The sequence below is a fragment of the Nomascus leucogenys genome, chromosome 14, assembly GCF_006542625.1.
Source record: "Nomascus leucogenys isolate Asia chromosome 14, Asia_NLE_v1, whole genome shotgun sequence".
Taxonomy (NCBI): Eukaryota; Metazoa; Chordata; class Mammalia; order Primates; family Hylobatidae; genus Nomascus; species Nomascus leucogenys.
Genome location: NC_044394.1, coordinates 47,252,085 through 47,277,513, shown reverse-complemented (window position 1 = coordinate 47,277,513; position 25,429 = coordinate 47,252,085). Strand labels below are relative to the sequence as shown.

General features: G+C 44.1%; 1 protein-coding gene across 14 annotated transcripts in view; it reads left to right on the top strand.

The window, feature by feature from the left end:
* KANSL3 (KAT8 regulatory NSL complex subunit 3) overlaps window positions 1-25,429 on the top strand; it is a 45,219-nt gene that overhangs the window by 8,996 nt on the left and 10,794 nt on the right. For 8 of the 14 annotated variants that reach the window (XR_004033430.1, XR_004033431.1, XM_030828423.1 and 5 more), the window contains 15 exons: window positions 9,543-9,633; window positions 9,761-9,946; window positions 15,501-15,632; window positions 16,196-16,312; window positions 16,541-16,642; window positions 16,751-16,822; window positions 17,971-18,045; window positions 18,226-18,383; window positions 19,512-19,575; window positions 20,010-20,210; window positions 20,410-20,566; window positions 22,031-22,108; window positions 23,902-24,093; window positions 24,551-24,635; window positions 25,032-25,162. Coding sequence is in view for 11 of the 14 variants with exons in the window: in XM_030828423.1 (XP_030684283.1) it covers window positions 9,543-9,633; window positions 9,761-9,946; window positions 15,501-15,632; window positions 16,196-16,312; window positions 16,541-16,642; window positions 16,751-16,822; window positions 17,971-18,045; window positions 18,226-18,383; window positions 19,512-19,575; window positions 20,010-20,210; window positions 20,410-20,566; window positions 22,031-22,108; window positions 23,902-24,093; window positions 24,551-24,635; window positions 25,032-25,162 (1,841 nt within the window). In the remaining 3 variants the exon portion in view is untranslated. Of the gene's footprint in view, window positions 1-9,542; window positions 9,634-9,760; window positions 9,947-13,772; window positions 13,825-15,500; window positions 15,633-16,195; window positions 16,313-16,540; window positions 16,643-16,750; window positions 16,823-17,970; window positions 18,046-18,225; window positions 18,384-19,511; window positions 19,576-20,009; window positions 20,211-20,409; window positions 20,567-22,030; window positions 22,109-23,901; window positions 24,094-24,550; window positions 24,636-25,031; window positions 25,163-25,429 lie in introns of all 14 variants that reach the window. The other 6 variants (XR_004033432.1, XM_030828427.1, XM_030828430.1 and 3 more) reach the window with 3 other exon arrangements.

The window sequence follows — 25,429 nt, the reverse complement described above, 5'->3', positions numbered from 1 at the left end:
CTGGGCAACAACAGCGAAACACTGTCTCAAAAAAAAAAAAAAACTCTTTTGAGCTTCAGATAAAGAAGAAAACTGCTACGAATGAAGATCAACTACTGGAATATTGCTAGAGTCAGTATATTCAGCAAAAGGATTTATCACTATTTTTACAGTTAATAATAAAAAATAACAATAGTAATAACAGAAAGGAGCTACCATTTGTTGAGTGCTTTCTAGATGCCAGACATTGTATCAAGCTCTTCAAATGCATTGTCTCTTAATCCTCCCAATGACTCTTGGAGGTATATCCCCCCTTCATCTCTGCTTAACAGGATGAAGAAACTGAGCTCAGAGTGTTTAAGAAACCTTAATTAGGAAGTGATGGAGTTTGTTCAAACCAAGCAGTCTGACTCCAGAACCCAGTGTTCTCAACTACCATACCCTCTGCCTTAATTAAGGGCAGTAAGAAGAGATTAAGACCAGTTAGTGGTGGCTGAACAAGGTGGCCTCGTATGGTTATGTACCCCTTTGTGGTATTTTCTACTACCTTGTCCTTTGCAATTTCAGAAAGTGCATAGGAGAACTGTGTGATTTTTTTTTTTTTGTCAGTTCATCCATGGTTATGATTAAGAGGTTTTTGTGGACTATTCATACTGACCAAAGTCATTAGAGACTTAATAACACTATAAATACCAGTTTCTTTGTTTCTTTTTTTTTTTGAGACAGGGTCTCACTCTGTCACCCAGACTGCAGTGCAGTGGCACGATCTCAGCTCACTGCAAGCCTCGACCTCCAGGACTCAGGTGATTCTCCTGGGTGGGAACCTTAACCTCCCAAGTAGCTGGGACTACAGGAGTACGTCACCATTTCTGGCAAATTTTTGTAGTTTTTGTAGAGATTGGGTTTCGCCATGTTGCCTAGGCTGGTCTCAAACTCCTGGCTCAAGTGGTCTGCCCACCTTGGCCTCCCAAAGTGCTGGGATTATAGGTGTGAGCCACTGCACTTGGCTGAGTTTCTTAATTTATAAGGAGAGATATAACTGCAAAGCATAAGAGACACTGGGGTGGCCTGGCCAGAGTGTCTGTTCTCAGCAGGAAAGTCTGGAAAACCATTTTATTTCAGAAGTGAATAGATGAGTGGAGAGTCTACACAGGAGGCACAGCAGAATAGCTGGATGTATACATCTTTCCTGTAGGCAAGATGGGTCCACAGAATAGGCAAGTGTGCACCTTCTCCTGCCCATCCTTTAGAGAAACACTGACAGATTCTTATCTTTGGCTTATCTTTCTCCAGTCTCCTTGTGGACCACCATCCTTCTGTTATGACATTGCCACAGATTGATGTAATCCATTAAAGCTCAGTTTATCAGATTATTTGTTTTCTTAGTGTCTGATGAGATTTTGAAGGCCTTCTCTCATTGGCAGCAGGCTTACAAATCATCTCTTTTGGTAGGTAACTTTTGTACATAGCCGATTTTATTATTTAATGATAACTTATTAGCTTCAGTTTCAGATATAACCATTTTGTGGTTATATCTGTCCCTGAATCTGTAGCCTGTTTGGAGCTTGCAGTTCCTTCTGCTCTGATTATAATCATCGTGTTGCCATTCTTTCCCTGACTTGATTGTTAAATTGCTGCTTCCTTTCTTCTTGTATAAAGTCATGTAAAATTAGTTTCCCACATCAAGAGCTTCATGAACGGTATAGGTCGGCTCCCTAGAATTCTGGAGTTCTTTCCCGGAGAGTTTACTAATTGCTCTTTATCTGTGGAGACAGAAACTTAAGTTAAGAGCTTTTTTCCTCCCTCTTGAATGATTTCAGTAGAAACTGTCTTCAGATAACTGTGTGTGTATAGGCCAGGTGCAGTAGCTCTCACCTGTAATCCCAGCACTTTGGGAGGGAGGCGGGAAGATCGTTTGAGGTGAGGAGTTTGAGACCAGCCTGACCAACATAGTGAAACCCCATCTCTACTAAAAATAGTAAAAATTAGCTGGGTGTGGTGGCGAACGCCTGTAATCTCAGCTACTCGGGAGGCTGAGGCAGGAGAATCTCTTGAACCTGGAAGGCAGAGGTTGCAGTGAGCCAAGATCGTGCCACTGCACTCCAGCCTGGGCGACAGAGCAAGACTCCGTCTCAAAAAAAAAAAAAGAAGCATGTTCCTCCCTTCCCTGCCCCCGACTCTGGCTTTCTTTATTAATGGCTGATATTTTGTGAAATGGTTTAAATATTGCTACCTTATTTAATTGTCTGTATTAGTGGTTGTCTAACTATGACAGTGGGCTGATTTAAATTTGGCCCATTGCTTGTTTTTGTGTGGAATGGTTTTTACATTTTTAAATAGTTGCAAAAAAAATTAATACTGTTTCATGACACATGAAATTAAAATTTCAGTGTGCATAAGCTTTTATTGAGACACAATCAAATTCATTAGGTATTATCCATGGCCGCTTTTGCAGTAAAGCCACAAAATTGAATAGTGGCAGAAACCATATGGCCTGCAAACCCTAAAACATTTTCTGTCGTGAGCTGCCTGGGTCATGTTCTTGTGTCTGCATGCCATGGCATGTGACTTAGAGGACCTTTGAAAATGATTTCTATTTGCTGGCATAGTGATGTAGTCCTGAAGATGTTGGGCCAGCTTTTTTTTCCCTCCAGATGTTTGTCAAATGCCAAGTTTCATTAGTTGCATAGCTTTTGAAAGACATTTAATAAAATTTTCCTGACACATGATACTTCTCAGCATTGCTCAAATGGATTTTAGGACATTTCCAACATTTCAGCGAAAGAATGTAGTATCCAAAAGCAGGCTTTCTTATCTTAGAAATCAGAACTTTTGAATTCCAGCCAAAAACACCCCATTTTCCTTTTCTGAACCTTCTTTAATTATATATTCAATATTGTATGTATCTGTATAAATCTTAGGTTGGATGTTTGAAATTTTAAGTCCAAGGTCTGAGTTATCTTCCCTCCTTCCCCTCCCCCACCCTCTTTATTTCCCCTTCCTTCATTCCTTCCCTTCTTCTAGTGTTTAGACAAAGAATTTTATAATCTGAAAAAGGAAAGTATGACTATTGAGTTTATCTGATGTTCTTTGTGTCTCCTTGTTTGACTTCTGGTTAAAAAAAAATCCTTTAGATATTTTAATGTTGAATTAATTAGTCTTCTTTGAAACAGTATCCAAAATAATGAATACCTTTGAAAATATCAGATATTTTCAGGACCAATGTTATATTTTGGCTGCTTTGAATAGAATGAGCCAGAGGTCAGCATATCATTCAGGTTCAGTCAGAGCAGGGAGAACAAAAAATTCTCTGATCTCATCTAAGAAAGGAAGAAAAGGCATTTTTGCCCTCATGAAAATTGAATAGGCGGGTGGGGCGCGGGATGGGGAGTGCCAGTTGACTCACCACAGTTCCCATCAGCTATTTGACTGTTTAGGCTTGTATTTAAAATTCTGTCTCCTGTTTTTAAAATTTTCGCTAATTATATCTCTTGCATGCTCTTTATCTTAATCTTGGCTTAGATCATTTTTTTCTGCTCACTTAATTTTCCAGCCTCCCACGAAGCTGACAGAATATAGAGATCATGTTTCAGTTCTTGGAGTCACTTTGTTATATATCCAGCAGCAATCCTAAGAACTTTTTCTGGGATTTTGGACTCTCAACATTGTGGTTTTAAAATTTAATTTCAGCTGTCATTGGTGTATGGTAATAATTTCTAAATAGCTTTCTAACCCTCCGCACCTTGCATTCACATCATTTTCCTTACTCCCATAATTTTGGATTGCAGAATTAATACAGAGTAAGAAAAACAAATAGGGAAAACATCATTATATAATAAAAACAGGATAGTTTTGGAAATGCTGTTGATGTTTCATAAATAAATTATACTTCATTCTCTGTTGTTGGAATTAAAGTTTGCAACGTGATTAATAGGCTTTGAGAAAGCTCCAGAGATTGTTGAACATGAAAAAATTGTATTCGTTGCTTAACCTGGTTGATTATAAATTAGCATGATTGCTAGAGGTAAGGCTGCAATATAATACTACTTTCAAGATGCTACAGGTCTTTTATACCTATTTCAAGGAACTGGAAATCCAGAGATTTTTGTTTTTTTTGTTTTGTTTTGTTTTTGAGACAGAGTCTCATTCTGTCACCCAGGCTGGAGTACAGTGGGGCAATCCAGCTAACTGCACCCTCCGCCTCCTGGGTTCAGGCGATTTTCCTGTCTCAGCCTCCCGAGTAGCTGGGATTACAGGCTTGTACCACCATGCCCAGCTAATTTTTGTATTTTTAGTAGAGACGGGATTTCGCCATGTTGGCCACGCTGGTCTTGACCTCCTTTCTGACCTCAGGTGATCCGCCCTCCTCGGCCTCCCAAAGTGCTGGAATTATAGGCGTGAGCCACCATGCCCAGCCTTATCCAGAGATTATAACACAGATAGCCTTTGGTCATTTCCATTTGAAGAAATTTATCCTACAGAGATACTTGTATGAGTATATAAAATATAGATAGATAGGGCTGGGCGTGGTGACTTCATACCTGTAATCCCAGCACTTTGGGAGGCTGAGGTGGGCAGATCACTTGAGGTCAGGAGTTCGAGACCAGCCTGGCCAACATGGTGAAACCTCACCTCTACTAAAAATATAAAAATTAGCTGGGTGTGGTTTCGGGCACCTGTAGTCCTAGCTACTCTGGAGGCTGAGGCAGGAGAATCACTTGAACCTGGGAAGCAGAGGTTACAGTGAGCCGAGATCGCGCCATTGCGCTCCAGCCTGGGCGACAGAGTGAGACTCTGTCTCACCAACAACAAGAATTAATAATAAAATATAGATAGATGTGTATGTATATATTTGAGGAAGGGAGGGGTGGTCACTGCAGTGGCTTATAAATTGCGATAAAAAATGCACAACCTAAATGTCCACAAATAAGGTAGAACTTACCTAGCCTTTAAAAACAAAGAGGTGTATTAACATGGAGATATATCCATGTTTCCAGAGAGCTTTTTCAAATGACTTGTAAGCATCCTCTGTCTCCTACCACCATCAAATTCTCAAGCCCATCTGAGAATCACTGTACATAAGAGAGCTACTACTCTTGTGAGTCTGCTGTGCATCTAAATAATGTGACAGAAAACAAGATAATGAACCGGTGGGGCTGGAGCTTCTGGTCTCAACAAACCTTCCCAGTTCCAAGGCATCCTGAGTCCCAACATTGAGTTGAAGCTTTCATCCCCTCACCTTTTAAGTCCAGAATCTCTGAATATCAAACCACAAAAACTGGATCCTGATGAAGTAGCAGAGATTAAGCCAAGATAACTAGGGAAGAATAAGAAAAAGGACAATTCCAAGAAACCTCAGAATGCTTCTAGTACCCCCAAAAGGGGGTTACAAAAGGATGGGCGGCTTTGGCAGTTAAGAGAGGATTTAGTTCTAGCAAGGAAAGCTTCTGAAGATGGAGGGCACTTCTGAAGAAGACAGTCATCCCATTTTGTTTCTCTAATCTTGGATTTCGACTGCTCTCAACTTTTGCTGCTGTCAGTAATCATAGCTAACCTGAATTTTTTTATTGTTAGAAGGAACTTAGAGGTAATCTAGCTGTATCTATTTTATGGACAAGAAGACTCAGGGCTCTTTATTAGAGGGTGGGATAGAACCCTTGTCCCTAGGTAGGGTTCTCCTGGATCCTGTAACTGTGGTTAAGTTGTAAAACTGGAGGTGTGGTAGGTGGAGATTTTATTTTACAGAAGGAAAAGGAGTTTGACCATTGTTTTCCTCCCTTCTAGAGGGTATTTGCTCTATCCAGGGACATTTAGATAGTTGTACAAAGTGAATAACAAAGGGTAATTTGTCCTCCATCTGTATACTCACTGGGCCATATTGTTGGTGTTCCTAGAACAATGACCTGTAGAAATTAGGGTATCTTGTGGGGTGGGATATGATGGACAGGATGCTGGTCTCTTATGAAGCCAGAGAAATTGAGATTGTTGATGTTGTTTCAAGCAGCATTCCTGCAGTTTGACTGTCTTGGTATGGTGAAAGACATAAATCATGTGCCTGTGTTCCTCTTTGCTCCTCAGCATTAGTATGGTATGGAGTCTGAGGGTTTGGATAGGGACCTGGCTGTTTATAGAACTTAGAATGCAGTGTGCACACAATTCATCCATTTATTTATTCAGCAGATGTTTAACTCCCTAGTGTGCGTGAGGCTCTGTTTTATGTGCTGGTGATATAGCACTTAAAACCAACAAAAATCCTGGCCATCTTGGCCATTTATACCCTAGCAGGCAGAGAGAAACAAACTAAACAAATAAATATCATGGATAGAATATGAGGTAGTGATATGGCTGGAAAGCAGGTTAGTGAATCCCAGGGTAAGACTGGAGGGTTACAGTGTTAAACAGGGATAGGTCAAGCCTCAGCAGAAGGTGACATTTGAGCAACAACCTGAAGGAGATGAGAGAGGGAGCCATTGTTTCAGGTTGGCATAATGAAGGGCAGGGCCCTGGTCTGTGATGCAGGAGCATGCCTGTTGTATGTGCAAGGGCAGGGGAGTCGAGGGTGCTGTGAGGGAAGGCAGTGTGACTGAAATAAGTGAGGATCAGTCATGGATGATAAGATCCGAAAGACATGGAGTCCATGCAGCCCATTGCAAGGACTTTGGCTTTTAGCTGATTGAACTGGGGCCACTGAAGGACTTTGAGCAAAGGAGTGACATGATCTGACTTAGGTTTTTCAATTAATTTTTCCAAATTGGCTTTTCCAAAAGGTTGTACTAATTTATATTTCCATCAACAGAATACAGAGAGAGTTCTTTTGCACCCTCACAACAACAGAGAATTATTAAATTCTTAATTTTTACCCATTTGATAGGTGAAAAATAATACTTTATTAATTTGCATTTGTTGGTTCTTTTTTTTTTTTTTTTGGGACGAGGTCTTGTTTTGTTGCCCCGTGGCATGATCATACCTCACTACAGCCTTGATATCCTAGACTCAAGCCATCCTGCAGCCTCAGCCTCCTGAATAGCTGGAATTTTGGGCACCTGCCACTATGCCTGGCTAATTTTTTGATTTTTAGTAGACAAGGTCTCACTTTGTTGCCCAAGCTGGTCTCAAACTCCTGAGCCCAAGCTATCCTCCTGCCTCAGCCTCCCAAAGTGCTGGGATTATAGGCGTGAGCCACTTTGCCTGGCTGCATTTGTTTAATTTTTTTTTTTTTTTTGAGATGGAGTCTCTCTGTCACCCAGGCTGGAGTGCAATGGCACTGTCTCAGCTCACTGCAGCCTCCGCCTCCCAGGTTCAGACGATTCTCCTGCCTCAGCCTCCCAAGTCGCTGGGACTACAGGCGTGTGCCACCACACCCAGCTAAGTTTTGTATTTTTAGTAGAGACAGGGTTTCACTGTGTTGGCCAGGCTGGTCTCGAACTCCTGACCTTGTGATCCGCCCACCTTGGCCTCCTGAAGTGCGGAGATTACAGGCGTGAGCCACCACGTCCAGCCTGTTTAATTTTGAAGTAGAGTTGACTTTACTTTTGTGACCTGCCTTTTTGTGTTCTTTGACCTTTGAGTATTTCATCTTTTTCTTATTAATTTTCTAAAGCTGCTTTCTATTTTAATGAAATGGCGGTCATCTTCCCATTGTGTTTTGACCTTGTTTATACTTTTTCGATTTTTGTTTTTTTTTGAGAGACATGTTGCCCAGGCTGGGCTTGAACTTCTGGGCTCCTCCTGCCTCAGTCTCCCAAGTATCTGGAACTACAGGCACATGCTACCATGCCCGGCTTAAAGTTTGAAATTTTTTTTTTTTTTTCAAGACGGGGTCTCACTTTGTCACCCAGGCTGGAGTGCAGTGGCGCAATCTCGGCTCACTGCAACCTCTGCCTCCCGGATTCAAGTGCTTCTTCTGCCTCAGCCTCCCGAGTAGCTGGGACTACAGGCGCACGCCACCACGCCCAGCTAATTTTTGTATTTTTAGTAGAGATGGGATTTCACCATATTGGCCAGGCTGGTCTTGAACTCCTGATCTCGTGATCCACCCGCCTCGGCCTCCCAAAGTGCTGGGATTACAGACTCCTGGCCAAAGTTTGAAATTTTTATGTAGTTACATTTCTCTTTCTTCCTTTTATGTCTTCATTTTCTTCCATCTGAAATTTATTTTGATGTAGAATGATATGTAGGGATCAGATTTTCTTTTTTCAGTCGGCCAGCGGTTGTCTCAGCCCTACATTTAGGGACTTTATCCAAACTGATTTGAAATGCTACCTTGATCCCATTCCAGGGTCTCATTTGGGTGTAGCACCCATGTAATTTTTTTTTTTTTTTTTTTTTTTTGAGACAAGGCCTCACTGTCACTGAAGCTTTGAGTGCAGTGGCATGATCACGGCTCATTGCAGCCTCAACCTCCTGGGCTCAAGCGATTCTCCCACCTCAGGCTCCCGAGTAGCTGGGGCTACAGGCACGCACCACTATGCCCAGCTAATTTTTGTATTTTTTGTAGAGATGGGGTTTTGCCATTTGCACAGACTGGTCTTGAATTCCTGGACGCAAGTGATCCACCCCACTTGGCCTCCCAAAGTGCTGGGATTATAGGCGTGAAGCATTGCGCCTGGCCATCATCAGCTTTTTTTTTTAAGGCAGGGAGAATAGGTAAACAAATATTAATAGAGCATCTTCAGTTGCCTTTCTTTTGATATCTTTAGGAAGGTCACTAGCCAGAGTTAGAGCATCTGAGTAGTTAAGATTGCTGGGAGTGGGGTGAAGGGGGACAATAATAAGCTCCATGTCGCTAAACTGGGTGTGATGAGGTGGAGATGAGAACAGTAGGATAGATGTCTGCAACACACAAAGCCTCAGTAAGTAATAGGTAAGCAATAAGCAATAAGGTAGATGTGTGAATACCAGTGCCATATGCTGGGATGATAACATATTAGTTTATATGGAACAGGCCTCTCAAAAATAAATTTGCTAATTGTGTGACATATAGAAAAAATACAAAAAATATATATGGAGAAGAGAGATTAGTGTGGGGTAGAATATTGAGGAGTGGAAGAATAGCCTCTTTATTGGTTATATTTCTGCTATATTTTTGTTCTTAAGCCTGGTTTAAATAGAATTCTTACCTTGGTCTGAGATTTTAGTACATTAAAATGCTTGCTGATCTTGTCTGCCTTTTTGTGTGAAATATAAAACTTATGAAATTCAAATATGTCTGTTCAGTGGTGCTGTGCTTTTATTTACGATTGGAATTATTTTAGCTACTAAGTAAATAATTAGCTTTGCTAGCCTGAAAGACTTTTTTCATGAGTAGTCTTGACTTGTACTGTGTATATTATTGTGTATGTGTGTATTATTAATACAAGTGTGTGCTGTGACGATTTCATTTGGTAGGATTGGGACCAGAATCTAGGTCTTGTGTTTTAGCTCAGTAGTCTTAGACTAAGCTACTTCGTTTTACTGTTCCATAGTAGAGACATAAAACTATGGCATAATCTTCTTTATATGGTGTACATACATGAGGAGCATCCCCAGGGTTTGACTATAATTCCTCAGAGTTTCCCTTATAGGACTGGCTGGACAATGGCCCAGAACAAGCTATTCAACAAGATCCTCAAAGCCCTGCAGTCTGACCGGCTTGCCCGCTTGGCCAACGAAGGGGTAAGACACCAGAAATCTGCCCACAGTGGGCTCTTCGTAGTTCAGGCCTCACTGGCTGACTGACTTGTCCCCCCACTTGTTAGCCAGGTAGTCCTCATGTTTTATCACTTCCACTTACATCCTTCAGGCTTGTAATGAGCCAGTGCTGCGCCGTGTTGCTGTGGACAAGTGTGCAAGGAGAGTGCGGCAGGCTCTGGCAAGTGTGAGCTGGGATACGAAGCTGATCCAGTGGCTGCACACCACCCTCGTGGAGACCTTGAGTCTGCCCATGCTGGCAGCCTACCTGGATGCTTTGCAGACGCTGAAGGGGAAGGTAAGTCTGTGATTGGGGTCTGCCCTGTCCTAGGGATAGCCATCCTCCCCTGTGGGTTCAGGATGTGGGGTTAGGCAAAGTAATTATCTGGTCAGTCTGGAGTGCATGGCCAAAACTAATGGGTTTGGTATTAAAATTGGGAGATGGTATCATTTCACATTTGTGTCTGGTGTAAACGTTTTCAGCCCTGCTGGCTCCAGGATGAGGTATGGGGCCTGAAAACCAGAGTATACATTTAGCCTTCCTAGCCTTGCAGCTTGTGGTTTGAGTCATGGCTGAATTGAGTTATCATGAAGGAGATGAAGGGTTTACCAGGGAAGAGTTTGTTGAGAAAGGTGACAGAAACAGACCCTTGTTGTTTGGAGCACTGGGAGATTGCAGAGTAGGAACGTGCCGTGATGCCTTCAATTCTGCTCCCCAGGGCGTGAGCCTTTAGTAGCAACACTTAGACTTTTATAATTCACTACAAACATATCATTATAGTTCCCTGCTTTCTTACTTAGTATTGCACAAAGTTAAACTGTTTTTCTTGGTGATTCCAGTGATTGCATCAGGCTGTCGTCAATGTGGTAGAATGCGGATGCTGGAGGCAGATTGCCTGGCTGATCTCAGCTTTGTTACTTATTAGCTGTGTAAGCTTGGACTGGTGTCTCATCTCTAAAATGTGGCTGATAATAATACCTATTTAGGATTTTTATGAAAGTTAAATTAGTTAATTCAGGTAGAGTGCTTAACACAAAATTGGGCACATAGTAAGCAGTGAGCCCACAGTAATTATTATTACTAATATTAACAGTTATTTAAGTAGTACCCTCATAGGTTCTTGAAATATTTGGGGTGTTTTGCTCCAATACAAAATGGCCTCACTGCCAGGCATAGTAGCTCATGCCTATCCTAGCACTTCGGGAGGCTGAGGCAGGAGGATCGCTTTAGCTCAGGAGTTTGACACCAGCCTGAGCAACATAACAAGACCTTGTCTCTACTAAAAATAAAAAAATTAGTCAGGCATGGTGGCACACGCCTGCAGTCCCAGCTAGTTAGAAGGCTGGTGGGAGGAGGCTGTAGTGAGTTCGATCCCGCCACTGCACTCCAGCCTGGGTGACAGAGGGAGACCCTGTCTCTGAGAAAGAGAGAGAGAGAGAGAGAGAGAGAGAGAGAGAGAGAAGAGAAAGAACTGAATCAATCCAAGTTGTTTGAGGCCTTTTTTTTTTCTTTGGTGACAGGGTCTTCCTCTCTCACTCAGGCTGGAGTGCAGTGGCACTATCATTGCTCACCATAACTTCGAACTCCTGGGCTCAAGCAATCCGCCTGCCTCAGCCTCCCAAGTAGCTGGGACTAGAGGTGTGTGCCACCCCAACACCCAGCTAAAAAAATTTTTTTCTTCTTTCTTTTTTTGAGACAGAGTCTCACTCTGTCGTCCAGGCTGGAATGCAGTGGCGCGATCTCGGCTCACTGCAACTTCCACCTCCTGGTTTGAAGCAATTCTGCCTCAGCCTCCTGACTAGCTGGGACTACAGGCGTGTGCCACCCCCCCTGGCTAATTTTTTTTGTATTTTTAGTAGAGATGGGGTTTCACCATGTCTCGATCTCCTGACCTCGTGATCTGCCTGCCTCGCCCTCCCAAAGTGCTGGGATTACAGGCGTGAGCCGCCGTGCCTGCCACCCCCAGCTAAATTTTTAATTTTTTTGTAGAGACCGTCTTGCTATAGGCTCGTCTTGAATTCCTGGCCTCAAGCAATCCTCCCATCTTGTCCTCCCAAATTGCTGGGATTACAGGCATAAGCATGATTCAGTTTTTGACTTTTTTTATTTTTTTAATAGTTTTATTTTCTGCTTGACAGGAAGCTGGCTCATCTTGCTGCTGTAAGTTGCCTGGCCCACATGTTCCCTCAGCCACATCCTCAAAACGTGCAGACTCATTGCTTCTTATATGTTTTTAAGTTAAAGGGTGCCAAGTTTGTTAGAAGATTGGTTTAGTGCTGAAATAAAACTCGGGACTAGATACATTAATGATATTCATGGTAGGAAATTTGACATTAGTTTTTTTGTTTAACTAATACTTATTTTGGGCCCTACATGTGTCAGGTACTGGGATGAGCAAAACAAAACTGGTCCCTTCTCTGGTGGAGTGTATTTTCTAGTGAAGAAAGAGACAAATGAAAAGGGAGTCCCAGACTTTCCCCCATACTGCTCCCCTGTAGTAGAAACACTGGATTCGGGAGGTGAGTGGTGGGCAGGTAGAGTGTAGGGCCCAGACCGGATCCTGGCAGACAGAGAGTGGTGGCCCAGAAGTATTGTAGGCATCTTCACATATGTTCTCCTCAGCATTCTACCTATGGTAAAAGTGTAACATTGGTGAATACACTGTAGGAGATGAGTGTTGGTAGTGCCCAGGGTCTCAGTTCTCTGGTGACCCTGCCTCACTCACCGTGGCTAGCATAATTTCCCTTTCAGGAGGAATTTGTACTGCTGCCCTATTTAAGTTACTGACTGGACATATCCTGTGTGCATGTCAGATATTATGACCATGGCAGACCACTGGGGGGACTCCACAGCATGCATAGTTGGGTGCTTTCCTTCCATGCTGCTGGGCCATGGTGTGGGTTGGCTGGAATGGTGGAAGGCTCGCTGGTACACCAGTCAGCAAGGGCCTCAGACTCAAGACAACATCCTCTCTGGGCTGTGCTCTCCACAGTGGTTCCTCTGCCATCGGACTCTTATTTTCCCATGACTATATTTAGATTCACAACAAATACTTTGGTTGTTTCCCAAAGGATATAAATGATTGTAGGATTGTTTTACTTTTAAAGTGCCTGCTGGATGTGAAAGCGCAGGTGGATGGGATCATGGCTCTTCACCCAGCTACTTTCACCATTAGCTCCATTATGATAAAGAGGGCAGAGAAGGTACAGACCTTAGCCGTTTAATCGGCTGTTGAGAGTGAATGCAATGCTGGAAAGGCCAGGGAAGGTTGGTCTTCCCAGCTCCAAGTGGAAAAGTCAGTTATTGATTATTTATCCCTTGTTGACAGGAAGCAAGTTTCAAGGCTTTTTGGTTTCAAAACTATATACAACTGTAAAAGCTTAACCCAGGGTCAGATCCTTTGCCTCAAAGTGTTGAGTGGCTCACAGTTCTAGAGTGAGTTATAAAGAACATGAAGATCCTTTGCAGTTTGGTCTTATTCATTGCGGTTTGGTCCTATCCTTCCTACTGGCTTTTTATATCCTCCTCCTTCCTTACTTGCATCCTTGACTTTAGTCCATCTGTGCCTGGAATAAGCTCTATACATTCTTGCCTCTTGCTGGTGTCTCTGATTGGAAGGCTTTTCTCTCATCTTCTGTTGGAATCCTGCCTGTTCCAAAGAGCCTGTCTCATTTCACATGCTGCATCTTTACATGAAAATTGCCTCTTAACTTCTCCTTCTCCGTTGGGTGGTTTGAATCATAGGCTTCTGTTTCTTTCATGGCAGTTATTGGTCTTTCCCTATTCCCGTCCCCCACCATTATTTGTGTGTTTGTCTTCATTACCTCTTGTAGATTAAATTCCTCTGCAGTACTAGCCTGGTGCCTTGTAAAAGCAGTTGCACGAATATTTGTTTCCTGAGTTAAACTGAGAAAGTCTAATGATTATAATTCTCTAATTTCTTATACAGAAATCCTTTTAGTGTCTCTGTTTTTAATTAAATTAAGAGCAACTTATCTTCTGCTATTTTTGGAGTTTTACAACTTGTATCAAACCGTAGTACTTTTTATTCTCCAATTTTTCAAAACCTTTTTCTTTTTCTGAAAACTGCCTCTAATATTTAAACATTTTTCCTTTCCCCTAGGTCATTTTGACCTTTTGTGGGTAGCATGGATTCGCAGGTATTTCTTCTCAGTGTAAGCATCAACATGCCTGAAACCTATATTTGCACATCTGTAATGTCACATTTCCGGTAGATAGTAAAAAACAGACATGAGATAAAGTATACTGTACATAGTATAGCAGGATACATATTTTTGTACATAATAACAGATTTATTTAGTACACCACAGCTTGAAGGCAGTAGTCTAGAAGAAAATGGAGATTTAAAAAAATTATAAAATCAACTGATACTCATTGAGGAAATTTAGGGAACATAGAAATCTGTAAAGGAAAAAGTCACCCATAAAATCCATAGAGATCATTATTAACATTTTGTCTTTTTTTTTTTTTTTTTTTGAGACAGTCTCTCTCTGTTTCCCAGGCTGGAGTGCAGTGGTACGCTCTTGGCTCACTGCAACCTCTGCCTTCTGGGTTCAAGCGATTCTCATGTCTCAGCCTCCTAAGTAGCTGGGACTACAGGCGTGCAGCCTATTTTCTTAGTCTTTTTTTCTGAGTAGAGATAATTTTTTTCTTTCTTTCTTTTTTTTTTTTTTTTTTGAGACAGAGTCTCACTCTGTTGCGCAGGCTGGAGTGCAGTGTTGTGACCTCGGCTCACCACAACCTTCACCTCCCGGGTTCAAGTGATTCTCATACCTCAGCTTCCCGAGTAGCTGGGATTCCTGGTGTGTGCCACCACACCTGGCTAATTTTTGTATTTTTAGTGGAGACAGGGTTTCACCGTGTTGGCCAGGCTTGTCTCGAACTCCTGACCTCAAGTGATCTGCCCACCTTGGCTTCTCAAAGTGCTGGGATTACAGGCATGAGCCACTGAGCCCAGCTTTGAGTAGAGATAATTTTTATATTTTCTATTTTACCTGTAACATTTTAGCAAAATTATTTCTGTATGTTATTATATATTCTTGTAAATATTTGAAAGCTGGGTGCAGTGGCTGACGCCTGTAATCCCAGCACTTTGGGAGGCTGAGGCGGGTGGATCATTTGAGGTCAGGAGTTCAAGACCAGCTTGACCAATATGGTGAAACTCCGTCTCTACTAGAAATACAAAAAATTAGCTGGGTATGGTAGTGCACGCCTGTAATCTCAGCTACTTGGGAGGCTGAGAAACAAGAAGTCGCTTGAACCCGGGAGGCAGAGGTGGCAGTGAGCCAAGATCAGGCCACTGCACTCTAGCCTGGGCGACAGAGTGAGACTTTGTCTCAATAAATAAATAAATAAATTCTTGTAAATATTTGAAAATAATCTTTAATATCCAATTAGGTAGATAGTTGACTAAACTACTTCCTTATATATATATATATATATAATTGTTTTTACTTTATTATTATTCATAGTTAATTTGTCTCTGTGCATAACTGTCCCCATCCTTTTGTGTGTGTTTTTGTTTCTGATACATTTTCTTTGGAAAGATTCTCAGAAGTAGAAACATTTGGAAAAGGGATGGGAATACATTTAAGTCCCTTGCTGCATATACGGACTGCTTTCCAAAGGATTGTACCCATTCACTTTTCATGGTGGGAGCATACTTTTCACCCATTTATTTATATATACTCTTCTTCCTGAGGAGGTTTTCAGAGGCTTAATTGAAGTCTGTCTATGGCTTATAGTGGGGCTCTGTTCTTCTGCTTGATTGCTGGTGGTGGAAGGTCTCCTGCTTTACACTGGAGTCATCTTTGCTCTTTCTTCTTTGTAGATCCCAACCTTGATTGACCGGATGCTTGTGTCATCCAACACGAAGACTGGGGCTGCAGGAGCTGAGGCCTTGTCTCTCCTACTGAAGAGGCCCTGGGACCCTGCTGTGGGTGTGCTTTCTCATAACAAACCAGTAAGTTGGGTGGCTCAGGACTTAACAATGGCACATAAAAATTTTAGACTGAAGCCTTAGAACCTTGGCAGGAGGTAAATGGCTTCTTTAACTATTTATTATTATTATTATTATTTTTTGAGACAGAATCTTGCTCTGTTGCCCAGGCTAGAGTGCAGTGGCACGATCTCGGCTTACTGCAACCTCTGCCTCCTGGGTTCAGGCAATTCTCCTGCCTCAGACTCCTGAGTAGCTGAGATTACAGGCATGCACCACCATGCCTGGCTAATTTTTGTGTTTTCAGTAGTGACAGGATTTCACCATGTTGGCCAGGCTGGTCTCAAACTCCTAATCTCAGGTGATCCACTTGCCTCGGCCTCCCAAAGTGCTGGGATTGCAGGTGTGAGCCAGCACGACTGGCCGGCTTCTTTAACTATTATTAATAATTTATTTTGCATAGTGCTTAACATAATTTCACAAGCAAAGGAGCATTGGATGGGATAAGAAAGGTATTGGGATACTTGGAATTTCATGGAAGAACACTTCTCACTCACTGGTTTTTGGGTGGGATTCTTCCTCTTTAGAGCAAACTCCCTGGCTCTCCACTGATTCTCATCGCGTCCTCTGGTCCCTCCAGCTCTGTGTTTCCCACTTCACGCCGCCACCGCTTCTGGCAATCTCAGCTGTCCTGCTTAGGCAAGGTATGTGTGGGGGCAAGAGGAACTCCTTCCTGGCAGGGAATATAGTCTTGGAGGATCGAGGAGAAGAATATGTGGGAGGAGGCCAAAATGGAAAACTTGAATGTGGAGCCTCCCCTAACCCTTCTTTCATGTGGAATTCCAAGGTTGAAAGGGTTTAGCGTAGGTTAAACAGAATTGAAAGATTTGAAACTTACCTCTGCTGGTGTGGGGGCTACTTCTTTCCTTCAGGTCATCCCTGTAGCCACCCATCTGCTGAACAATGGCAGTGGGGTAGGAGTTCTACAGTGTCTCGAGCATATGATTGGGGCAGTGAGAAGCAAAGTGCTGGAGGTGAGAATGCCCCTATTTCAGTACGTTGTGGCATACCCAGCATTCTGGGGTTGTTCTGCACCCATCTTTGGCCTCCTGTCTTACTGTCTTCTTTCTCTTCCCATGAAGATTCACAGTCATTTCCCACACAAACCCATTATCTTGATTGGCTGGAACACAGGAGCTTTGGTGGCCTGTCATGTAAGTAATTTCTATCTTATTTGGAGGTTGTCTTGGGATGGAATACCACTAATGGTATATACCATTGAGTCCTTTACTATGTTTCAGGCCCTGTGCTAGATACTTTACCTATATAATTGCATTTTAAACTGTAGAAGACAAATTTTATTAAAACAATTCTTAATTTATTTAGGAAAACTTTAAGCAGAAACAAAAGCAGGTGTAGTATAATAAACCCCCGGGATCTTCACCCAGCTTTACCAGTGATCAACTCTTGGCTGGGCTTGTTTAATCTCACCCTGCTCATTTTCTTTCTCCCCCAGGTCGTTTTGAAGAAAATCCCAAATATCATAGCATTTTCACACACACACACACAAACACACACACACACACACACGTAAATATATATGGGTATATATCTGTGGGAAAAAAAAGGATCCCTTTTTTTCTCTAAACATAAGTACCATACTGTTCTCCCACCTAAAAAACAACAATAATTGTAGCTGGCAAATATTAATAGCTCTGGAATTTGATGCTGTGTTCATTTCAGTCCCTTTCCAAGACATCAAGGAATCTTTTTGTATTTTACATATATTTGTATGTCTGTCAGTTTGTGTAAGTGTCCCTCATGTGTCCAAAGTCTTAATTTTGCTTCATGCAGTCCAATCAAGTGTGATAGCTATGAGAGGAAGAAGGTCCCCATAGTCCCTGCTCCCAGGGTGGTAGGCCTTAGCAGTTGCTTCAAGAAATCTAGGCTGTCTGGTAGCTATCCATTAAGTTCAATAGAGAGAATTTTTTTTCACTTAAGGGTTAATGGCAACATTGTGTTCTCTTGACTATATTTACTATTTGTGGAGAAAAATGGAGCAGGAGGGCTCTAGTTGAGGGAGTTCACAGGGTAGGAATACTGAACCTTCTATCCTATGGTTCAGCCACCTGCTGGGGTCCTCTTGGGGCCCCAGTTCTCTAGGTAGTGGCTGCTTATGGAATGACATACCTGTGTCTTGTGCTCTTACTGCTGCCGTCGTGGCAGAAGATGCACCCGGATATTAGGACAGGGGAGGAAGAGGTGAGACTTTCTGGTGGGTCTGGACCACTCCTGGATTCTGGGTAGGCTGAGGTGCCATGAACTCAGTTGACCTTTAGACAAACTGTTCTGTTATTTACAGGTGTCAGTAATGGAGTATGTCACTGCAGTTGTCTGCCTTGGGTTTCCTCTGCTTACCGTGGATGGCCCCAGAGGGGTAAGAATGTGGTAAAGCTGAGTGCTGGGTCATTGGCAGTGGGAGTGCGAGTATGCATGCCTTGTCCAAGCTGATGCTGAGGCTGACTGCAGTTGCATGGCTGATCCTCCTTAGTGGAGTTTCTGGGTCAGTGCTTTGTGAATATGAAGAAGCCGATTCTAAAATCTATACCTGTTTTAGGATGTAGATGATCCCCTCTTGGATATGAAGACTCCAGTCCTCTTTGTCATTGGTCAGAATTCCCTTCAATGTCACCCTGAAGCCATGGAGGACTTCCGGGAGAAGATTCGAGCTGAGAACAGCTTGGTGGTGGTTGGGGGAGCTGATGACAATCTCAGGTGGGTAGTTTCTCCCAGAGCTGCAAGAGAGCTGTGTTACAGTGTTAAGAGATATGCCTGTAAGCTGGCAATGTAACTACAGACCAGTCTGGTTCAGTTAAAAGACAGCATTAGCTGGGCACAGTGACACACGCCTGTAATCCCAGCACTTTGGGAGGCTGAGGGGGGCGGATCACGAGGTCAGGAGATTGAGACCATCCTGGCTAACATGGTGAAACACTGTCTCTACTAAAAATACAAAAAATTAGCTGGGCGTGGTGGTGGGCGCCTGTAGTCCCAGCTACTCGGGAGGCTGAGGCAGGAGAATGGTGTGAACCCGGGAGGTGGAGCTTGCAGTGAGCCGAGATACCACCACTGTACTCCAGCCTGGGTGACAGAGCAAGACTCCATCTCAAAAAAAAAAATTAAAAAAAGACAGCATTAAAAAAATCTTTTTTAATATTTGAAATTTCAGCTTTATAAAAAGTTATAACACTAGTACAAAAAAATTCCCATATACCCTTCACCTGATGTTAAATATCTTACGTAGCCAAAGTGTAATTCTCAAAATCAAGAAATTAACATCAACATGATACTATAATCTACAGACTCAAGTTTCATCAGTTGTTTACCTAATGTCATTTTTTCTGGTCCAGCATCCAGCCCAGGATCACACTTGGATTTAGTTGCCATGTCTCCTCAGTCTCCTTTAATTTGATAGAGTTCCTCCGTTTTTGTCTTTCATGACCTTGAGCTTTTTTTTTTTTAAGTGGCACCTGGCTCTGTTGTCTAGGCTGGAGTGCAATGGTGCAATCTCAGCTCACTGCAACCTCCGTCTCCTGGGTTCTGGATAGAGTTGATCTATTAAGCTATAGGTATAGGAATTCTGGAGCGGACTGTCCTGGGCACTGTGCTTGGTTTCTTTACATATGTTATTTTGTTTAATCCCCACAACTCCATGAATGGGATGTTATGATTCCCCATTTTGCAGACACGAAACAGGTTCGGAGAGGTTGCATTACCTGCCTAAGGCTAACATGGCCCTCCTTCTGGGGCTAGAAAATAACCCAGAAAAGAAATACATTCTTATTTTCATAGGATGCCATGGAATGTTTAAGAAGTAAACATGTCATCCTTTTTGTTTCTTAGAATAAGCAAAGCAAAGAAGAAATCAGAAGGGTTGACTCAGAGCATGGTGGACAGATGTATTCAGGTAAACAGTTGTTTTGTGTGCTTTTCTCAGCTAGGCTTGCCTTTCTGTAGCCTTTTAGGTTTGGTCTTATTGGTAGTGGCCTCTTTGGCTCTAAGGCCTCCACTGGGGCCTCTGGTAGGTCTCAGTCATAAGCAAAGAAAAGAAAAATGAGAGTGGTGAATTAATGTAAGCAAAGCATCAGGGGGGAGAGTGTTGGAAAAGTGGTAGAATGTGACCACCCCAGAGCTCCCCCTGACAGAGGCACTTGCTGGTCTTCTTGAACCACAGTCGCTCAGAAGCCTGGGATTTGTGCCAGGCTTTGTTTGAGTAGGGAAGGACTCACACATGTGGATGCCAGAGCTGAGGGAGAATCTGTTTTAGTTGGAAAGTGTATGAGAGGTTCCCATTCTCCAGATGAGGACTAAAAGGCCTTGGTTGGCTCCTTGCTACACTAGGATGAGATTGTGGACTTTCTGACTGGAGTGCTCACTCGTGCTGAGGGTCACGTGGGCTCTGAACCTCGGGATCAGGATGCTGAGAAGAAGAAGAAACCCCGCGATGTGGCCCGCAGAGACTTGGCCTTTGAAGTCCCTGAGCGGGGCAGTCGACCTGCCTCCCCAGCTGCCAAGCTGCCCGCCTCACCCTCAGGCTCAGAGGTAGTATGAGCAGGGAGGGAGTGCTTTTGCTGGGGAATCAGCACCACAGAGTTGGTTCCTTAATTTCCTGGGGATGCCTCTGTCTTATTAGTGCCATGGGCCTGTAAGTTCCTACAAGGGGAATTCCAGAGGGACATGCTGACTCATGGTCAGATCCTAATAACATTGGCTCATCTCTTGGCCTTCTCACCTTACTCAGGATCTCTCCAGTGTGTCCAGCAGCCCTACCTCCAGTCCCAAGACCAAAGTGACCACGGTGACCTCTGCCCAGAAGTCCAGTCAGATTGGAAGCTCGCAGCTGCTGAAGAGACATGTGCAGCGGACAGAAGCTGTGCTGACCCATAAACAAGCTCAAGGTATAGGCACTTGGCCAGTGGCTTCTCTTGGGTCTGTCTTCTGTAGTTCATGTCACATGGCAATTGCACAGTATTGATATCTACGGCTTTTTTCAGGGGGATGTGAGAGGCACCCTTTCCCACATTTCTGTGTAGGCAAAATTCATAATTAATTATTGAAATGAATGCCAAGGCCTCCGAGTTAGTGGGGCTTTGTGATGACTAGTTATAGCTTTGTCTTGCTGTTCTGGGGAGGCTAGGTTTTATGAACATGTATATTGGCCTAAACTTTTTTCTACCTTGCCAGCCACTCCTCCAGTCGGGGTTCTCCAATCATATGCATTGGGTGATTGATTTTATTAATCAGATTCTAGGGCAACTCACCTGGCATCATGCTGTTTCTTTGTTTGACCCTTGAAGCATTAAGATTCTCACACTGAGACTTTCAGTGAAGTTTATCAGGGTTCTCTGCAGACAGGTTTCAGATGAGGCTGGGAAGTATTCATATAGTCGAAAGTAAGAGTTTGGTGAGCTGCGAGTGCTATGAAAGGAGCTATAGAAAAGGGAGAGTTCATTGGGTGGGGAAAGAAGAAACAGTTGTTTCTGTCCCCCTTCCCCCACATTGATCCAGTTGGGTGGCCTTGAGGTAAGGCCTCTTGGGCATTGGTGTTTAATGATGTGTCCAGGAGCATGTGTCACCTAAGCTTCTCAGGAATAGGGGTGCCTGGGAGGAGGCAGCAGCCAGAGCTGGCTGTCTGGCAGACAGACGTGGAGTGGATAGGAGGCTCATCTGTTTACTTTCCCTGTGTTTCTTTTAGTGGAGCCAAAGGATCAGAACCAAAACCCAGACCTCTTGTGAGTTTGCTTGTAAGAGTAGTACTAACAAGAAGTAGAAGTGTGAGTGGATGGGAGGAGTTGAGAAATGAGGCCAGGGCCCGAGGGTCTGCGTGGATGCTCTGCCGTGGATCTTCGTGAGTGGTGGCCAGAGCCAAGTCCCGTGTGGACAGTGTGTCTTTACACTTCTGAAGAAGACAGAGCTGGTGGTCTGCTGTGCTTCTGCAGAGGGTGATTAGTTGAGAATCTAAGGAGTTTGGAAGGCTGATTGGCGAGCTGGGTTTGAAATGGGGATCTAGGGTGTCATGGGGGAGGGTAGCAGCTTTAGAACCCTGGCTTAGCAGAGCTGATAGGCAAACAGGGAATACTAATAGTGAACATATATGGAGTCCTTGCTGTGTGCCATGCCTTCTTCATGGCACTCGCATTGCTGTAGTTTGTTGAGTTTTGGCATGGCCCCATGAGGCAGGTAGTACTATTCAGTTTTAGATGCTTCTACAGACCGACTCCGTGGCAGAGTCAGGTTGCCATGCAGTAATTTCAGAAGGAGCCCCTATTGGCCATTTTCTACAACCTTATTTCTTATTCCCTCTCTTTTTCTCCCTTCTGTGGCTGGGTGTGATTCTGTAATTTCTTTCTGATTCATTCCAGCACAGTTTGCTGCTTTTCTGAAACAAAATATGCTGGTGAGGAAAGCTCTTCCTCCTGGCACCTCCTCCTGTCTCTTTGGTGAGTATTACTCTTTCTTGCCTGCTCGTCCACTGCATTCTGCTCCTCAATCCCTTATTTATTTTCCATCTCTGCCTCTCATCTGCCTCAGTTTGGTTTCCTCCTGTTCTTTTCTCTCTTTTTCTTTGTATTCTTTTGTTTTGCTGACCCCTTTTGCTTACTCCTGTAGTCTTTGCCTTTTTTCCATTCTTTTGTTTGCTTCTCATGGTGTTTTCTTTTTTGTCTCTTCGTGTGGTTCTTTCTTTCACTATGGTCTTGGCTCTGCTGCTTGTTTTTTTTTTTTGTTTGTTTGTTTTTTTTTTTTTTTTTTTTTTTTGAGACGGAGTCTTGCTCTGTTGCCCAGGCGGGAGTGCAGTGGCGCAATCTCGGCTCACTGCAAGCTCCGCCTCCCGGGTTCACGCCATTCTCCTGCCTCAGCCTCCCGAGTAGCTGGGACTACAGGCATCCGCCGCCACGCCCGGCTAACTTTTTTGTATTTTTAGTAGAGACGGGGTTTCACCGTGTTAGCCAGGATGGTGTCAATCTCCTGACCTCGTGATCCACCCGCCTCGGCCTCCCAAAGTGCTGGGATTATAGGCGTGAGCCACCGCGCCTGGCCTCTGCTGCTTTTTTGTATGTCTGTGGCATTGCCTGTGAGTCTCAGTTTCCTTGTGTGTTTTTCTCCCTGCCTCTTGTCCTGTGTTTATCTGGTGGCTACAAGCCCACCAGCCACATATCAGCATAGAACCTGAAACTCCTTTCCCCTCCACCCTCCTTCCTACTCTGGTTTTAGCCAGTGCATTTGTCCCCTAAGCAATCCTTCTCACTGGTTATGTCCTGACTGTTGCCTCATGCCAGGACACCTCCTCCCTCCTCATGTGACTGCTGCCTTCCTCCCCACCCCACTCTTTGCTTCCCTGTGCTACAAGAGGACTAGGGTGGACTTCTGGGTTTAAAGAGGAGGGAATCTTTGAGGAAGCTCGAAAGATAACTTAAGAGTCCAGAAAGCTTGGCTGTATACATGATGAGCCTGTTTGAGTCAGAGGAAGTGGAAGCCCACGTGTGAACAGATGACCTTTGTCTGTACTAGTACACATGACCTGGGGACTAGGTTGTGACCTGGGCCAGTGTTGCCCTGTTACTTTTGGGCAGGAGCCGTGAGGTTGCCTGGTTGAGGTACTCTCTCTCCTAGTAGCTTCTCATAGCCAGCTTTCAGTCCTGGTGACAGTCCTCTTCATTGCCTCCATTTGGCAAGTGGATCCTCAACCGTGGGCTCTTAGGGCAGGGTGGGACTCTTGAGAGCCTTTTGGAAAACTCTACTTTTTAGAGAGGACTGGATGACCTGCTCCTGCATGAGTTCTCCTAGAATGTTTAATGTCCCCAACTGTGTGATGATGTGGGGAGGGCTTCAGACAGGAAGATGATCACATTTTTTGAGTCTGAGAAGGACTGTTTACTCATTGTGTCGAGTCCTCTATTTTTGTTGTTGTTGCTATTGGCCTTGGCTAGGCAGGGTCAGGATATCTTCTGTCTTTTAATTCCTACAAACTCAGGGCCCCTTCTCTTCCGACTCCAGTGCAGGATGAGGGATGAGAAGGGTGCCATCCTCTAAGAAGGGCAAAGTGGGATCCCCCACGGACAGGGCCTGAGTGAAGTGGTCCTGAAGCATGGGCAGTCTCCTTTGAGGGGTGGCCCTGTATGTAGAGTGGTTCTCCTGTGTGTTCTACACATGGCTTTGTCGGTGCTGGTATTGACTGAGTGTCTGTTGGGATTTTTTGGATTGTGGAGGATCTCAACTCAGCTCCATCTCTTAGTTCCCATTTCATCAGAACCACCGGAGGAAGGAGAAAAAGAGGATCTTAGGGTTCAGCTGAAGCGACACCATCCCTCGAGTCCCCTTCCTGGCAGTAAGACCTCCAAGCGACCGAAGATCAAGGTGTCCCTTATCTCCCAAGGGGACACAGCTGGAGGGCCTTGTGCTCCTTCCCAAGGAAGTGCTCCAGAAGGTGAGTTTCTCTTGGTACGTTAAATGAGAACTGAGCTCTCTCAGTACCACAGCACTGCCCTTTGGTGGCCACTCACCAGCATGTCAGCCTTTGCTTCATTTTGAGAGATGCCCAGAGCAAAGAAAGCATGAGGCTGTACCTGTGGGTAAAGTGGGCGTGAGCCCATCTGAATGAGGACCAGGCAGGCAGAATATGAGAGGAAGCTGTGCCATCGTTCAAAGCATCCTATATTTTGTTCCTTTTTTTGTTTGCTTCAATTAAAGGTACAGAATATTTCAGGAAGTTTAGAAAATAGAAGGAAAAAATAACCCCAACTCTCCCTACTCTAGCATAGTTCATCTTTTTTCATCTTCCAGTTTTCATCCATAATATCTTGCATTTAGCCTAAGCTGTGGAACCTGGAAACATAGAGGCCAAATAGGACTGACCAGGGGCCTTGGGGTTTTCTGTTTCGCAGCTGCAGGTGGGAAGCCCGTCACCATGACACTGGGGCAGGCTTCAGCAGGGGCCAAGGAGCTCACAGGACTTCTCACCACAGCCAAGTGAGTGTTCGTTGGACCATCTGTGTCTATTCCTTTTTTCCCTTCCCTCTCTTTCTGGTTCATTTAGTGCTTTGGAAAATGATGGATTCTGGATTCTGTCAGTTTTGGAAATGTGACTTCCTTCTGATTGGGATCTTTGTCTTGCTTTTGGGTCAACCCAGAGTTCATTTTTACTTGAGACTCCAAAGCATCCCCTGGCTTTTGCTATAAGTCCTGTAAGTAAGGACTTTTAGAAGACTAGAGGCCAGGTACAGAAAGTGGGACAAAGAAGCTGAAGGTTCTTGGTGTGTGTCTGTTGCTGAAAGCCTTGCTGGGCCTCACTCTGTACTCTGCAGTGTTGCTAGGGCTTGCTGCCCTGTGACCTTTGGATAACAGAGCTCCTTCCTTTGTCTCCAGGTCCAGTTCTTCTGAAGGTGGAGTCTCAGCCAGCCCAGTCCCTTCAGTGGTCTCCAGCAGCACTGCACCCAGTGCCTTGCACACACTGCAGAGCCGCCTGGTGGCCACATCTCCTGGCAGCTCCCTCCCAGGTATCTTGTGGCCCAGCATTCTCGCCTTCCAACATAGAATTTTTGCTGGTGGGTGGTCCTGGGAAAGCATCCCTGGAGCTGAATCCACAGGATGGGCCTCTAGGTCTTAAAGTGATCATAGAGGCTTGACATGAAGCTGGAATTAGCTTGGGCAGAGGGATTCCTTGGCCATGAATAAATGCAGTGAGTCAATGTCCTGGTCTGCAAGTGAGTAAATGTTCCAGTCTACAGGTGCTGTATCCTCTACTGTAAGGAGAAATAGCCGAT